Here is a 17482-nt window from a genome sequence, read left to right on the forward strand (position 1 = left end):
CTCAAGGCCTCGGATCCATTCAGTGAAGAAGTTTCTGAGTTCATAAGCAAAATCACACCACGTTGCTTCCGATCGTTTACTGTGCTTCGTGAACATCTGTCGAAACCTCTCGGGAGTAAGCTTATATCTCTTAAGCAAAATGGATTTGACTTGGTCATAGTCATCTGTTGTCTCTTCATTTTCTCTAGCAATGACTTGCGCCACATCATAAGGTAATAGTCCAATCAGATATGAAACCCAAAGTTCCCTTTTTATTTCGGCTCTTTTCGCTTGCCTTTCAAACAGCACCAGGTAGAGGCTAATCTCGTTGCTCTTCGGATCGAACTTTTGTAAAATGTTCTGTAGCTCTAGCCTTGGCCTTGCCATTGAGTTAATCGGGGATTCACCTGCCGCGCTGATGCGAATCCTTTCATTTTCTAGTTGCATTTTTCTGAGTTCGAACTCCATTCGTCTCTCCTCACTAGCTTCCATCCGTTTTCTCTCCTCACTAGCTTCCATCCGTTTTCTCTCCTCACTAGCTTCCATCCGTTTTCTCTCCTCACTAGCTTCCATCCGTTTTCTCTCCTCACTAGCTTCCATCCGTTTTCTCTCCTCACTTGCTTCCATCTCTTTCCGTTTTCTCTCCTCACTTGCTTCCATCTCTGTCCGTTTTCTCTCCTCAATTACGGTGTTCAAAAACTGTTCGATGAACTCTTTGTCATAGCATTCTGCCTCCATTATTGCGGATTTGAGTTTAAATACTTTCATCTGCATAACATTTTCAAGCCCCATTTCCGCAGCGACTTGCTGTAAGTCCTCTTTTTTGCCTCTGGCTAAGAAAGCCATGATTCTCTCAAAGAAAAGAAAACCAGCGAATTTTCTTATGAAAAGAAACACTCACCGCACTTTTCCTTCGTTCTTCCAACACTCTTCAAGTGCTCTTCGTATCGTCTCCTCACGACAAAAGTTCTCTTCGCGTCGCCTTCTCACGACGAAAGTTTTTCCGTTAAATATTGTCCGATATATTGCTCACTATCCTGACCGACTGCGCCAATGTAGTGACCTTATGTACTTTGAATAGTGAGCACTCATGATGACAAGCATAAACAGAAATTTATTAATAAAAAAAATAAAATAAGAACGTTAACATGAGACGACGATCCTACTCGATCGCTTTTTCACACCCTCTCTCTCCCTGTTTATTTTCGAATGTCCCATTTTGTTTTTGCAACCTCCGGTCTCCTGAGGCTTTTCTTCTTCTTATGCTCTCAAGCCTTATACCATATTGTTTCGTCAAGGTTGTCAACTGAGAGAAGCGCTACAGAACACTACAAAGAGAGTTTTTCCAGCATGGCCCAGCCGCTAGGTAATCTGCTTCAAAGCAAGGGCCATGCTTGGTATTAGTGTTTCTTGTCCTTTGCGTGGGGCAATGCCGGCCGGCGTTCGGCCCGTGGTCTTGGTGGCTGGCGGGGCTTTTTCCAGCATGGCTCAGCCGCAAGGTAACCTGCTTATGTCCCACAAGGGACAGAGCGAGGACCATGTTTGGTGTTTGCATAGGTCAAGCCTTGTATGCCAACAAGAGCAAGCATTCTTTGCACCCCCTCAACCAACTCAATGTCCTTTTGTCTGTGTGTTGATACGATCTCAAAAACCTTACAGCGTACTCTAGCCCAGGGCGAAATAAGCCTCGGAAAACCGGAACAAAGACTTAAGGAGAACGCGAAGAGAACTTTTTAAGAATGAAACCGATCATTCTATTCGATTTTTTGACTACCGCTGAACATGGTTTAGAAAACATAAGAGCAGCTCGTAAATGAGAATTCCAAAATCAATGAACCTAGTTGCATCCAGGATAGAAATACCATTCAACTCCTAAGTGAAACGTGAGTTGTTCGAACCAAAATCAGTGACAAAGCACTTATCAACATTAAAGTTCGGGCTCCATTCATTAGCCCATGTTGCAATCATATTCAAATTCGTCTGGAGCATATCCATACCACTTAGATTCCCGACTATCCAATTAGCTGCTCGCAATCTGCGAATTTGATAACAATCCTATCGATACCATGCTCGAGTATATCGATAAAAAGTGGGAAAAGTATGGGTCCAAGGACACTTCTTTGTGGGACTCCAATTTTGACGCTGGTCCACATTTTTGGCACTTGATGATGTAACAGAAACCGCAAAATATATAATAAACGCAATTTTCATTGTCAGCTGTACGTGTTATATGACCCCACTACGATGTATATCAACTGTTATAACTGAACTTTAACGTTGTACAGCAATAGCATAAAACCGGTTGAATCCAATGCAATCATTTATATTTTACCTTCATAATATTCCTAAAAAGTAACGACATGCGTAGTAAAGGAATGCCGATAGGACCAGTAATCTCCTCCACTACCCTATTACTTCATAACAGTACTGTATATCCTCTTAGCTCTACTGAGACCGCATATTGTACAAGAAACAATTCTTCAAGTATCGGGAGCACAACTCTCAGCTACAGCTCCGATAATTTCAGTTTTTTTTTTACCCCTATTTTTAAGGCACACAATTACCTACTTTTTATAACAATTTTTTGAGGAGTTTTTGACCACGTTGAAAATTAAACATTTCTTCATTTTTTTTAATGACAAGGTTTTTAGTTTTTGCCCATACAGTTATACTTTTACTACTACATATCTAAACTTCATACGCATGCGCAAGTTTTTTTTCTGCATTCACACAAAGAGAAACATCAAACAAGAGATCGAAACAAAAGATAATATAGAATGTGAAAAAATAAGAGCCTTATGAAAAAAACGTCATTTTAAATGTTACGATGAACACCAGATGTTTGACGTAAACATTTTGCCTCACAAAAATCTTAGTTTTTCAAGGTCTGAAGTTCGTGAGTTTCGAACGAGGTTTTCTTCCTTTTTACGACGAAATTTGATTTTGATTTTCGCAAACATTTTTCTTTTAGTAAACATTTAAACATGGAAAAATCTGGATTGGAAACATTAAAGCAAAACAGAAATATTTTCTCTATATTTTTTATTTTTCCTTTACAGTAATTTTATTCCACTTTTTGACATGAACCACGTCCGTTGTTTTCATGTTTTACTTTCTTTTGAAAGAGTTTAAAAAAGCTTCCTCTAATTTTTCGTGAATGAATTTTCAAAGAATTCATTAGCTTAATGGACGGACAAGCTTTATTCATTATTCGAACGTAAATTTTCAGGTTTCAGAAGAGAGGTAGAGGTAATCCCATAAGCAGATATCTACTCCTTTTTATACTTAGGATAAACAGCGTGATTCTGAAACACTATTTGAGATAAATTATTTCTAGTGTGTGCTAATTTTTCTCAGATTCTTTTATAACTTTCCATTATAGCGGATAATAACATATATACGTTTCGTAATATCGTGGGTGTATTTCGATTTCATTGTACTTCCTACTCAATAAGTGGATTGCGATTCTGAGAGAATTAATAAAATACATAGCTTGATATGTGCCATCACCCTTCTTTTTTTTAAAATCAATTATTCATCTGATTGCAATTCATCTAAGCATATTTTTGGTGCTATGCTGTTCATGCGCAATTAAGCATTACGTATTATGTTTGTGCTTCAACTTTAAAATTTTTATTTTAATAATTGAAGAGCTTATTTTCAAAATGGTACATTTACACTTTTGCTAAATTTCCGAAAGAGGTAAAAACCTTTTTCCTCTGTAATGAACTGCTTGACAAAAGTGGAAAATAGCACAACAGGTTGCATGAGGGAGGGGTATAAGAATATTTAAGCATTACGTTTTTTTTAAACAAACGTTCAAAGAAGCTATCTAAATTTAAATTAAGTAAACGTTCAGTTTTGAAAGAAAATTATTGGAAATTTTACCTTTTTTGATTTAAATTGAAGCTGGTTAAGTCTGAATAATCGGAGGTGTCTACACCGCCTGTTGATTGCAGAAATTTTCTCCTAGCCAAGAGAAAGGTGCTTTTATTACTCTCTCGTGAGTAACATAAGAAACACGATCATTCCGACCATTCTTCAGCGGAACCTACAGTAACGGACACCCCCGTTAGCGGGACACCTCCAGATATGTCATTAACGTTGCAAGGGGTGTGTATGGTTATTAAAATAAATAGTACCTTTTTTAAAGGTAAAACTGTGCCCAAGAACACAATTATAAAGTCGTTGCCCTGTTTCTTTGTGTCTGAGGACAAAAAAAAAAAATTCCGCGTTTCCAAGTTCAATAACCACTGCAATATTTGAATTCAAGAATCGAAGGGGGGAAGAGTTGGGAAAGAACATAAATCAGGGAAAGAAGCATTGGCCGTCAGTTTTTATGCAGTTTTTTCCCACCTTTTTTCCGATTTTTTAGATCCAAAATTATTTCAGCGAATATTGCACTTACAAACGTGGCATTTTTTTAGTTACAAAGCAACACTCTGATTGGGTTTTCAGGCACACGGAAACGATATAAAAAGTTATTTTTTTATTTTAATAACTATACAAACCCTTGCAACATGAACGACATATCTAAGCACTAGACGTTATTTGGAAACCCTTTCTAAGGTTTTTTAACAACTGGCTGTTGCGAAGATATATTTTGGAAAGAGAGAAAATTCAACTGCTCCTGCGGGGAATCGAACCCACGTCCTTTCACTTTCCGGGTGAACGCACTAGACTACAGAGGCACCGAATCTCTCAAGATCCACCAATCTCTCAGAGGCACAGGTGCCTCTGTAGTCTAGTGGTCTAGGGCGTTCACCCGGAAAGTGATAGGACGTGGGTCCGATTCCCCGCAGGGGCAGTTGAATTTTCTCTCTTTCCAAAAATATATCTTCGCAACAGCCAGTTGTTAAGAAACCTTCCCTTCGTATGGTAGCGGAGAGTGACGTCATCCTTGTAAAACCCTTTCTAATTCGAAGTATGCCTCTAGGATCAACGGTTCGCCAGTAAAATGCCACACGCCTTGTTACCTATGCACCCTGTATATATACACTTCTTCAATGTAGAGCTGTCATTCTTCACAATCATTTTTCTATGAGATATTTCATTTGAATTCTTTTATCAGTAGTTTTTAATAATCATTTATACGCTTTACTGCGAACAAAATTCATCGGTTATATAGGGAGGTTTTAATTTTCATAATCGTAAAATAGATCTGTATGTTTACTTGGATAAAAATAGCTTCAGTTAAAACATAGGGCATCCAATATAATCAGGAATGCGTCATAAAGAGAGGAACCTGAACAAGAAATCAAAGAAATAACTAATCAAGTGCGAGATATGTTTTTATTTGTTGTTAAACCCAGGAGCGGCACTCATTACCCTGTCATCAATTCATTTTTCTACCGAACAAGATTTCCTGACGATGAAGCACATCATGACGATAAATCGATGGCCTATGAATTTTTCAAGACCCTCTTCGCCATCTATTTATTTTTTGCATCGGTTTTTCTTTTACGTTATTCTATCAGTAAGAATTAATGGTGGTGGTAATGGCTCTTCTCATGCGTTTTTAGTGCTGAGTAAAGCTTAAACATACCTCAATTACAATGTACTCTTCGGTTCTTTTTCTCTGTTCTAGTAGCGAGAGAAGAACTTTCGTGTTTGTGTTCAACAAACTCACTTTATTAGTAGCCTCTGATGCCATTGAATAAAGAACTAATGCGGGTGAAACTGGGAAGACTTGCTAGAACTGTTTTTTTATTCTGTAGTATCTGAAATTTATTGGTTCTGCGGCCACCGAGGAATAGGATCAGGAGCATATTTACCGGAAATAATGCCGGATAATGTAACTGTATCTTTACTTTCCTTTACTCTGTATAGATAATTTTTTTTATTTCTTCACTTCGAAATACACATACTTTATAGATTCGTTCGCTATCGAGGGTAATCCAAGAGCTTTATTTTCAATGTTTATTTTCTTCAGAGAATCCATGTTTGCTTTCCCGTGCTTAATTCTTTATTCTTAGTATAGAATCTGTACAGTAGTTTCAACTTTTGTTTCTTGTGTGTGTGTTTTTCTCTTACTTTTTTTTTTTTCAACAGACGAATCTTTAGACTAGTACCGTCTTGGGAAAAGTAAATTTCGAACAGTCTTGTAAAAGTAAGGATGGAGATCTTGGAGGATACGACACGTTTAATGGTTGGTACTATCTCAAGATAGCTGCATCGATATGAGAAAATAATGGTGGTAGGAATGTGTTGATAATGATCAACACATTCCTACCACCATTATAACAATATTATTATAATAAGAGATGCAGCTATATGTTTCTTTCCAAATAACACTATAAAAGATACCGCTTGTTAGGATAATGGGTAATGTTATCATTTGGGCACTGTTATCACTTTCGCTAAATACGGAATGGACCAATGAAGTACAATGGGAATAATTCGTTTATAGTAATTAGGGCATTGCTTAATGTCATCAATTTTTTTTTTCGGAAAACGTTTTTTTTTTCTTTTCGTATATTTTGATTCTAAGGTTGAACCAGACTAATTTTTCCTCTATAACCTATCTTTAATCAATCTACATGATTATGTAGGAGATGAGAAGGCTACTTTGTTCACAAAAATTTTCGTTCTCAGTTGGCAGTAATAGCAGCTATGATTCATGTACGTGTAGCGCTTCATTTGCAATGGATTTCTTATAATGAAGAAATGTGCAAGATAAAAGAAAGAGTCTGTCTTTTTTCAGATCTTGGTCAGTTTCTTTCAGGTAACCACATTCACAGTTCTTCGCTGGAAGACGTCCACAAGAGAATCGATAAAACGTACCGTACATTATAAAAACTATCACAATTTGCAATACTCATTAGGCAGTTCCATTTCAGGGTGTCGGTATCCCAGGTCGGTAAAATATTCACCTAAAGTACACAAGGATGTTTAGAGGTATCACGAGCTCGATACCCGGTTCTTCCTTGTCAGAAACTTTCGTGACACAGGGGTACAACAGAAACGGCGACATGACCACAGGAAAAGATTACTGCCACAGGGAGTTCCACACTAATAAGGGGTTAGCGCACCAACCTCTCTGTGAGCATAAAAAAAGGTTGCCGTTCGGAATCAACAATAAATTGTAGGTCTCGGTGTAATTGGCCATCGTGAGACAAAAATGATTAAAAGAACTACTCACAAATTTCTGAATTAAAAAAAAGATTTTAGCTCAAAGGGGGAAAAAAGTCCGGTTTCAGATGAATTGAAAAAAAAAGGCATTTTAATATATTTAATATTTTGAAACCTGTTATGTGGAAAAGAAAAATGGAGTTACCCTGTTTCCAGACGTCCCGTTCGACCAAACGGGGCAATCAATCACTCACATTCGTACTCACAATCGGTATTTTTCGGATATAGTTATCAGTTGGTTATTATTATCAAGACATGGGTCCCGATTTGATCACATTGAGCGGCGTGCAGTGTATTTTATAGATTCGTTTGCTGTCTAAGTTAATCCATGAGCTTTATCGTCAATGTTTATTCTCTTCAGAGACTAATCCATATGTTTGCTTTTCCGTGTTTTATTCTTAGTCCAGAATCTGTACTGTCTGCATCACCAGTAGAAACTCCTCTCTGTCTTTTGTGTGTTTTTTGTTTCTCTCCTACTTTTTTTTTCTTCATCGGACGAATCCTTAAGAATGAGCACCGTCTTGGGAAAAGTAAATTTCGAACATCCGTGCGCAAATAAGAATGGAGATCTTAGGAGGAAACGACACGTTTAACGGTTGGTACTTTCTCAAGATAGCTGAATCGATCTGGGAAAATAATGAGGGTAGGAATGTGGTGATAATAGGAGATGCTGCACTCTCTCTTTCTTTCCAAATATGATACTATCGAAATATATCTATTGCGAGAAATATAACTGTGAGTAAAATAATCTCGCAGATTATATCTCGCAGATGAATAAATGAGAAAAATTGCTTTTAAATGGGAAGTGAGATTAAGTTAGCTTGTGAGAAGTAGTGGGATTAAAATTAAAATTATTCTCGTGTTAATGTAAAAAAAAAAATCTGTTCGTTTATTAAAATGTTTATAATGGACGGATAGCGTTTTATAATGTTTAAAATAGCGGATCGAGATTTATATTAATTTCAGCTTGTTGAGTATTGTTAGAGCAAAATTACCTCAAAAAATTATTACATGATCAAATATTATTTTATTGAATAAATTTCATATTATGTACAGTAAAGGAATTATTTTTATTGCTGAAATAACGCCACATCACGTCAGTCATAAAAAAAAAGACTAATTACACATTTTCAACATTAGCCATACAATCAACAATCTTTCGTATGGGCTTAATTAGCAGACTCTCCTTTTTTGTCTGTAATGACACACGTGTTCAAGATGATAAATGAGCCAGAAAAGCTGGCTAAATAATCTAAAAAATCTCCACTCGAGAAATTTTTTTTTTTTGGTTTTCTAATGTCTTGATTTAAACCGTGATGTTTTTTTGAGTTTATCGAAAAAGTCTATATCATGAAATTATACTTTGCTTTATTGCGAATTTTGAGAGAGTGCAAACACTGAAACGATGGGGGATTTGCATTTTTCAAACATTTTTCGACAAAAAATCGTTCAAATAAATACACATGATCATTTCCATTGCCTACTTTTCATCGTTTTTATACACGTAATTGAAGTTCCTTGGATATTTAATTTACAGGCTGCATAGCAATCAGGTGGGGGGGGGGACGTATGACATTTTACTGGCGAACTGTTGATTCTAGAGGTATAATTTACATTCATTTTTCAAAGGGCTGCATAGTTATCAAAATAAAAAAAATCTAAATATTTATACGGTCCACTTGTGTTCTAACATCCAATTAGAAAGTTGTTGTCTCGTCTCTCCTGATGCCATCAAAAGAAATTCCATGTTTATAAGTGCAACATTCACTGAGATATTCGAATTCGAAAAACAGAGGGAATTTGGGAAAAACAGCTCCAAATGCGGGAAAACCGTTTTACCCGCATTTAATGCTGTTCCGTCCCAAATTTCCTTCATTTTCAGAATTTGAATATCTCTGTGAATATTGCACTTAGAAACATGGAATTTTTTTGTTCGCATCAGGAAGGATGGGGCAACAACTTTCTGATTGGGTTTTGTGACACACAGGAACTACACTGCTGGCCACCCAAATTGCAACACCAAGAAAGACAAGAGATATCGTAACAATATTTATTTTGTAGATAACATGTTGACCAAGCATCAAATGATTAAATTTATAGACTTCTGTGAAGTGTGGTTCCTGCCAAAATCAGTAGCCAGAGTAGCCACCATTGTTGCAGATCACCGCTGCCACACGCCTCGGCATTGATTCAAAGAGACTTTGGATGTGTTCTTGGGGTACAGCAGACCAAGCAGCTTCCACGCGTTGCCAAAGTTGATCTGGTGTGGCAGCTGGGGATGTAATCTGGGTCAATCGTTGAGCAACCATGGACCACATGTTTTCTATCGGCGAAAGATCCGGAGAGCGAGCTGGCCAGGGAAGCAATTCAATCTGGCGATTGACGAAGAACCTTTGGACAATGCGTGCCACGTGTGGTCGTGCATTATCCTGTTGAAATATGGCTGTGGGCAAGCCCTGAAGGTAAGGAAGGACAACTGGCTCCAACACCTCGGAGATGTAGCGCTGGCTTTTTAAAGTACCGGCAATGCGTACTAGAGGAGTGCGAGAGTGATATCCAATACCACCCCATACCATAATACCCGGTGCAGGACCAGTGTGGCGGTGCATAACGCAGCTGTTCAGCATCCTCTCTCCACGGTGTCTCCAGACTCGAATCCGACCATCGTGGTGTTGCAGACAGAAGCGTGACTCGTCAGTAAAGACAATTTCATTCCATTGTGCCGTCCACATCCTTCTTTCATCGCACCATTGGCGGCGGAGACGTCTGTGGTTCTGCGTCAAGGGTAGACGAAGCAATGGACGTCTTGCGGACAGACCACTCCGCTGTAAACGGCGTCGAATGGTACGCGCAGACACTGGATGATGCGGTACAGACTGAATGTGCTGTGCTATGGTTCGTGATGTGACTGAGCGATCCGTCACTGCCATACGCACAATACGCCTGTCATCACGTGAAGTGGTGCACTGAGGTGGATGCGATCGAACACGTCGGTCCGTCGTACCCTCCTGCATCCAACGATCACATATCCGCATTACAGTTGTTTGGTTTCGTCCAACACGACTACCGATTTCCCTGAAAGATAATCCACAATCTCGGTAGGCCACTGTCCTTCCTCTGTCGAACTCGGATACTTGATCAAAAGATGATCGCTGTTTTCTACGAGGCATAATTGATCGTTTTTTTGAAAAAACCACAAGAAAAACACAATTGCCGTACTTCAAATCGTCGAAATCTCCAAGCCTTAAATAGCGCTTTGAAGTGGCGCCACAGGCGCGCGTGATGTGCGTCTGCGCTGAAATTCTAATCATTTGCATATCTCACCTCCGCTAATGCATGTTGTAAATTTCATATTATTAGCATGCTTCCTTCAGGGTGTTGCATTTACGGTGGCCAGCAGTGTATATGAAAAGTTAATTTTAATAACTAATTGCGAGTACTACGCATTCTTTATAAACTTTTTATGACTGGAAGTATACCTCTAGAATCAACGGTTCGCCAGTAAAATGCCATAACCCCCCCCCCCCCCCCGTTTGTTATGTACCCTGTATATGGATTAGATGAATAAAAAAAAATGTATGTGTAACAAAATATTATCGTGACGTAATGTAGAAATATAAAGCATTTCTTACTTGTTAGTGAAGTATTTGTTGTAGTTCATCAAATTGATTTCAAGGATTTCGTGACTTTCGACTGGTCTTCCAAGAGGCCATTCGAACCACTGCAAAAAAATAAAAAATAAAAATTTATTTTTTTCAATGGAAATTTTTTTTTAAATTTAGAGTTATATCTGAACTTGGGAATAACCGAATTCAACAGTGAAAATATTTGATAAAATTGCTCTGAATTTTAAAAGAAACTTTGAGTTACAAGTAAAATCTCTTGAACAAGTTGAAACCGACAGTGATGTCGGATTGTACTTGTGTACGTTACCCATTTTTTAAACGATATATAATACTGTACATCTATTCTGCATTCACCATAATGGAAATTTTTTAAATGAGTATCACTATGTTGAAAGCATCGAGGGTATTGATGGGACGTCCACTATTTCAAATTCGATAGATTCCTTCGAGATACGGTTCGGGTTTTTCAGAGGTGTGTATATACTCAAATATTTACTTGATACTTAATTTCTGAAATAACTTTCTAAAACAGACTAATTTCTTAACCCTTTCAGAACCAGGCATTAATTTTTTAGAATATTTTAAATTTTTGATACTCATAAAATGCATTGAAAGCATAAATTTCAGCTGTGATCTTTATTCTTCAATTTTTTTCAAATTTTCAATTTCTTTTGTGAAATTTAATTGAATTCGCCCAAATTTTTTTCAGCCAAGTTGATGCAGGGTATATTCATCTTCAGATACATTTTGTTTTCAAAATTTTATTGCTAAATTCTATGCAATAAATCACACTTTCCCCGGAGGCACTTTCTCCTGGAAGCCATCTTAAAAAACCGGTAATTGATCTTCAAGAGTTTACAATCATAAAGTTTATAATATCTTTAAAACATTTAGGGCAAACCCTAAACAAGCTTAAGTTATGAGCTAGCCAGGTGTTCTCGACCTTATGGGTCGCACAAATCAATTTAGCATCGGGACTTTTTTTTGATATCCTCTTGGGCCATAATGTTATATATATTTTTAATGGGCAAGAGTCGGTATTCCAAAACACATAACACTATAACAGAATGCACAGGAATGTTAAAAATATCTCAACAAAATTTAATGAAAATTCAGAACTTTTTACGAATTGAAATTAATAAAAGAAATATATAATTCTAAATTTCATTGAAAAAAAATCCAGAATTCATGACATATAACTGAAAATTAGTAGAAAAAAAAGTAACCGAAAACCAATGAAAGAAATAACAAAATTTATGACAAAAAAATGTAATAATTAATAAAAATTCAGAACTTATGAAAAATAATTTCATGATAAAGATTTCAGTAATTCATGACACCCCCCCCCCCGTTTCATTATGCACATCTTTCAAGACCGTACTGAATGTCTTTACTAATATGGAAAACAAAAATATTTTTCATTAGAAATATTCAACAAGCGTTTTAAAATTATAAAAAACCTATGGGCTGCGAAGTTAATCATTCCAGTTGATTTTACGTCACGGCTATAAAAATTCAAGAACTCCTGCTATAAGGTGTTTAGTTTTCAGTTTTCAACTCGAAAGTCGATTGAGCGTACAAAACTTTTTAATTAAATCATGGCCTAACATCTAACGGGAAATCGCGAACGTATAAAAATCCAGAATATATCAAACGGGAAAAGATATTTCATAGTCTAAATTCTGATAACACAATTATTTCATTAATTCACGCAACGTCTCCTGGCATGACTGACGAAAACGTAATTTTCATTTCACCCTTTAAACAAACAACTCTTTTGTCCATGAGAAAAGTTTTGCAATGAAATACCGGACTCTTTCATTACGACCATTCCAAGTTTCTTTCTGAATATTTACGAGCCTTCTTCGGAATTAATATATTCATTAGTTTGACTCTCGTGATGAGACAGACTTAAGTAAACACATGTGTATTTTTTTTCCAATTTCCTGTACGATGAAATTCAGGGCATGGTGCTGTCAGGGTTGTTCTCGTCCTTGGAACGGAAAAAGCGAGTTTTAATAAGGACAATCGATATTTTCTTATGTGTATAGAACAAGGGAAGTTTCCGGAATGAATCTAAAATTTAGAAGCTTTGGAATTTCCGATATTTTAAGCTTTGAAAAATTCCTTAGATAAGAAGATAAATAAATTTTCTTCGGAAAGACACTTTCACGTTTCCTCTACATACAACGTGTATTCATTTATTTATAAAGTTCTGCAAATCTTTAGAAAGTTTGTTCTCTGTAGAGGAAAACTTTTACTTATATATATATAGTGTTTCTTTATAACAATCATAAACCTGAAATTTCACAAAAAAATGCAAATTAAATTTTTCGAAGTGTTTTCTATTAAAACTAAAATTTGCATGAACTCATGTTTTGTTAGATAGAAATTTTTTTATTGAAAATACTGAATTTCCCATAAATTTGTAAATAGTTGAAAAATCATAAATTGGAAAAGTAAAACCTCGATGTAACAATACAGTGCGGACCAAGAAAAAATACCGCTGTAGATGGATTATTGTTATATCCAGGAGCGGCATTACCATTACGTACCATCTACTGCAGTTGGCGCGCATTTTTTTTAAATCGGCGTTGTTAATATCACCAGAAAATGTGCTTTTATGCATTTATTCGCATCGAAAAATTGTAATTGATTGGCTTATTAATAAAATTCAGTTTTATATATTGTCCCTGTAAAGTTGTTTATTGCATTGCAATTTTGTACCTCGCACAGCAAGTAGTGATAGCAATAACTTCCTTTTCGCTTCCGGTGATTCTGTGGTGCAAATTACCTATGTTATTAGACGCCTTCAGAAGAACGAAAATAAGTGAAGGAGTTAAAATATAATTGAAAACGAATTTCAGCAAATATCAAAAACTATCGTCGTAGAGGGATTTTTCGTTATATCGAATACTGTTGTAGCGAGGTTTCCACTGTATTTGAATGCGGTTGGCGTAAAAGTTTTTCCTTACGAAAAGAGATTTTTTTGGTACAGAAAAAAAATAGTTGAACTTTTTGTCGATAGAGGGCGCAATTGTATAGATGGGGCGATAAAGTGAAAACTAATCAATGAAAATATGTAAAACAGAGTCCTATGAAAGTATGATCAACCGCTCATTTCTGAATTTTCCAGTTATTGTCACTTACATAAGTTTTTATTGTGTGTCGACCACTGTTCGATAAAGCGCTATTGGTGAAGTTGTCTTACCTCAGCTCGACACACTGGCTTAAGATATACGAACGTTTCGAACACAGAAGAGATTGAAGAAAGATGCGGTATTATGGTTTGCTTTTTTGCAGCGTCCTCAATTGACAAAAAAATCAAACTAAGTTTTTTCCTGTACTAAAATAATCCCTCTTCGTGCGAATAATTTTTTTGTAAACAGCATTCAAATATACAAATTCCTTCACTTTTTATTAATTTCTTCTTGTAAAAATATTATCACATGAAATGTATGCATCCCCCCACATCCTTCAGCAGGGCCCCTAGGCTGCGATCTTTCGCGAGTGCCTTTATCAAATGTTTCACGGGCCCTAATACAGTGAATTTATAGCGTGAAAAAACAAATAACCGTTAAGAATCATCTCGGGCTGGAGCCCTATCAGCCCTACTCTTGTGGGGACCATGAAAGCATGATTAGAGACACACACAGACTCACTCGGATTTTTTTAAAAATTGTAGCGATTTTTAACTATATACATGTAAACAATATTATATTTTATCCCATATTACAGTCAAACTCGTTTATAACGACATAGAAGATTCGGCGAAATCTGGTCGTAATAACCGATTCTGACGTTTTTTAAAACATTTTTGACGAAAAATTCAATCAGATGCACAATCACATACTCTGCATGAAGTTATTTTTATCTTGATTTGGGTGAACATATTTCATCGATTAATATATGGGAAATAGGGGATCATAATAACGGGATATCGACAATTCTCAACAAAAACGGCGCTATTCGCTATTGGAAATTGCCAAAGAAAATTGCTTGTGAAGATTGTTAATGAATCTTGGCGAGGAGAAGCAGTGCTGCAACAAGTCAGCAGCATATCAAAATGCATTTCATGGTGAAATATGTGAGATGTGCGGTCACGTTATCTATATGAATATTTATATTTATAGTCATAGTATCATATAATATAATTTATAACTTATACTTATAAATTATCTTCGCCCATGATTCTAGTCAGGATTATAAATTAAAGTAATTAATCTTCGTCGAAAAAAGACAGAAATGTTTCTCAAAAAAGTCAAGACAAAATTATCGGAAATAATAATATTGGGAATGTGTCATATTCGGGTTACGTTAATGAGCGTCAAGTATGTAATAAATGTATTTTTTTCAACGATAGGTATCAGTAGAACAACAAACATTTCTTCAATGTGATGAGTTATAGTTTTCTAGGAATTTCATGGGAAAATGCTATGAGAAAACGCAGAAGCGAGAGAAAATGAGTTATATCCGAGGACGTGTTGCGTTTTCATTCACATTTCAAACAAGGTTCATTAACATTATTCTCTATGGGACACAACCGACAATTATTGACGTTAAAGACGAGGTGTCGTTACAACGAGGTAGTCATAACAGAGTCTGACTACTGGTATGCCATTGGTTTTCGATATCGTAAGCCCGGCATCCGGTAATTTTGAAAATTTAGTAATATAGGATTAAATTGCTACTGGTTTACGGAAAATGCGCCGACCAACAATTAATCGACAGCTGTTCGACACGAATCAGTGAGGCAGTAACAGAGCGAGGAATGACCGAGTGAGTGAGTTATATAGTAAATGATGCAGTAGAGTTGTAACGAGTGAGCGGCGGAGTGGTTACTGTAAGTGAGTGAGTGACAGAGTGATTACTGTTAGTGAGCGACAAAACTGAGCGGGTGATAGTGTGAGCGAACTAGAGATAGAGTAAGTGATCTAATGAGCGACCCAGTGGTAGACTAAATATCGAGAGAGTGATCGAGTGACATACCTATTGAGAGAGTGATCGAGTGACATACCTATTGAGAGAGTGATCGAGTGAGTAACTGAGGGCGGTATTCACCGACATGGTTTAAACTATAGTCACAATTTTTTGATAAGAGATCGACATGGATTGGTTAAATTCAGGCTTTTAACCAATCTATGTTGATCTCTCATCTAAAAATTGCGAGAATAGTTCAAACCATGTCGGTGAATACGGTCCTGAGTGACCTATCTACTGAGAGAGTGATCGTGGGACATGGTGAGCGCAATTGTGAGTGAGTGACCTAGTGAGTGAGTGATATAATGAGCGACTCACTAACTCATTTGCTCACACGCAGACTCATCAGCTCACTCATTGGGTCATTAGTTCATTCACTGATTCATTAGCTCATTCACTGATTCATAAGCTCATTCTCTCACTCACTGACTCATTAGCTCATTCTCTCACTCACTGATTCATAAGCTCATTCTCTCACTCACTGACTCAGTAGCTCATTCTCTCACTCACTGACTCACTTGCTCACTCGATCATTCATTCACTCATGTCGAACTGCGGTCGGTGAATTGTTTGTCAATGAATTTTCCCAGCGATGAATTTTTTATTTGGTGAATTGTTGGTCGGAGAATTTTCCTAGCGGTGAATTGCATGGCGGTGAGGTGTTGCCGGTAAATTCAAGGCGGTGAATTTTCTAGACACGATTGCTAATACATTACGTACTTTAAAAAAAAAAAATGTTTTCATGAATTTTGTGTTATCTCGTTTTCAACGTATTTGGAGCGAATCATTTATCAGTTCCTACATCCTTACAAGTAGTCGCAGATATAAAGAAAGAAAGATTTCCGATAAATTCCTCGCGGATGAAATATTCGAAAGTGGAGCTATTCGAAAACATTTGCATTATGTCTGGGCTAGACCCTGTGTTATGATCGATGGCTGTTTTTATGTGTTTGGAATTGAATAGCTAAAAAATTACTCGCGCACACACATATTCAAGCCTCGATGAACATTCGTATGTGTGGGAGGAAATATTTTATTTTTAGTACAGAATACTCTTCTCTCGCTTATCTGGAAAAAAAGAGATACATTTTCCAACGTGTGCTGGCTTGGGCAACGTAGAATTCTCTATCGTGTTTATTCCAAAACTCTGTTCTCACGACGCTGATAAAGGTTTTCGAATTCAAAAAATAATGTTTGAATTCTGTTTAACAAAACTAGAAACCTATACCAGATGCCAAAAATAGTATTTACGTGTATAAGAAACGTTATTTTTATGATTTTTTATCTTTTCTAATGCTTTATTTTTTTCAATCTATCTGGATTCGAAACTATATTATGCATGTATATTTTTTGTGTTCAAACCTTATGCATTTGTTTCTGTCTCGTGTGTGTATCTGCAATAATTTAATCACTAATATTTGTACTTGCCATCGACTGGTGTACTGATAGGCACGATTGTGCAAATCATTAAAGGTTCAGTTCAGTTCAGTTTATTTTTTTCATAGGGCGTCTGAAGTTATAGACGTTTAGCTACTATTAAAGGTCTATTCACACAGGCCAGGTTCCGCCATGCAACTTACCAACAAGCAATTCAACGATTATAGACAGTGAGTGGGATCATGAGCAAGTCAGTCAGCATTAATTTTCTGATTTGCTCAGTCGCTCACTCCTAGGCTCCCTTGCTCACTGATTTGCTCAATCGCTCACTCCCATGCTCCTTTGCTCACTGATTTGCTCAATCGCTCACTCCTGGGCTCTCTTGCTCA

At 36.7% G+C, this 17482-nt stretch overlaps 1 protein-coding gene across 1 annotated transcript in view; it reads right to left on the reverse strand.

Moving 5' to 3' along the window:
* Window positions 1–17482, reverse strand: part of LOC149076200 (otoferlin-like) — a 232747-nt gene that overhangs the window by 111589 nt on the left and 103676 nt on the right. Inside the window, exon 3 of the mRNA XM_089243754.1 lies at window positions 10743–10831. Coding sequence (XP_089099880.1) covers window positions 10743–10831 — 89 coding nt within the window. The remainder of the gene's footprint in view (window positions 1–10742; window positions 10832–17482) is intronic.

Source organism: Pholcus phalangioides, unplaced genomic scaffold, assembly GCF_987345545.1.
Source record: "Pholcus phalangioides strain wild (caught in Gottingen) unplaced genomic scaffold, Ppha-v1.0 ptg000015l_1, whole genome shotgun sequence".
NCBI lineage: Eukaryota > Metazoa > Arthropoda > Arachnida > Araneae > Pholcidae > Pholcus > Pholcus phalangioides.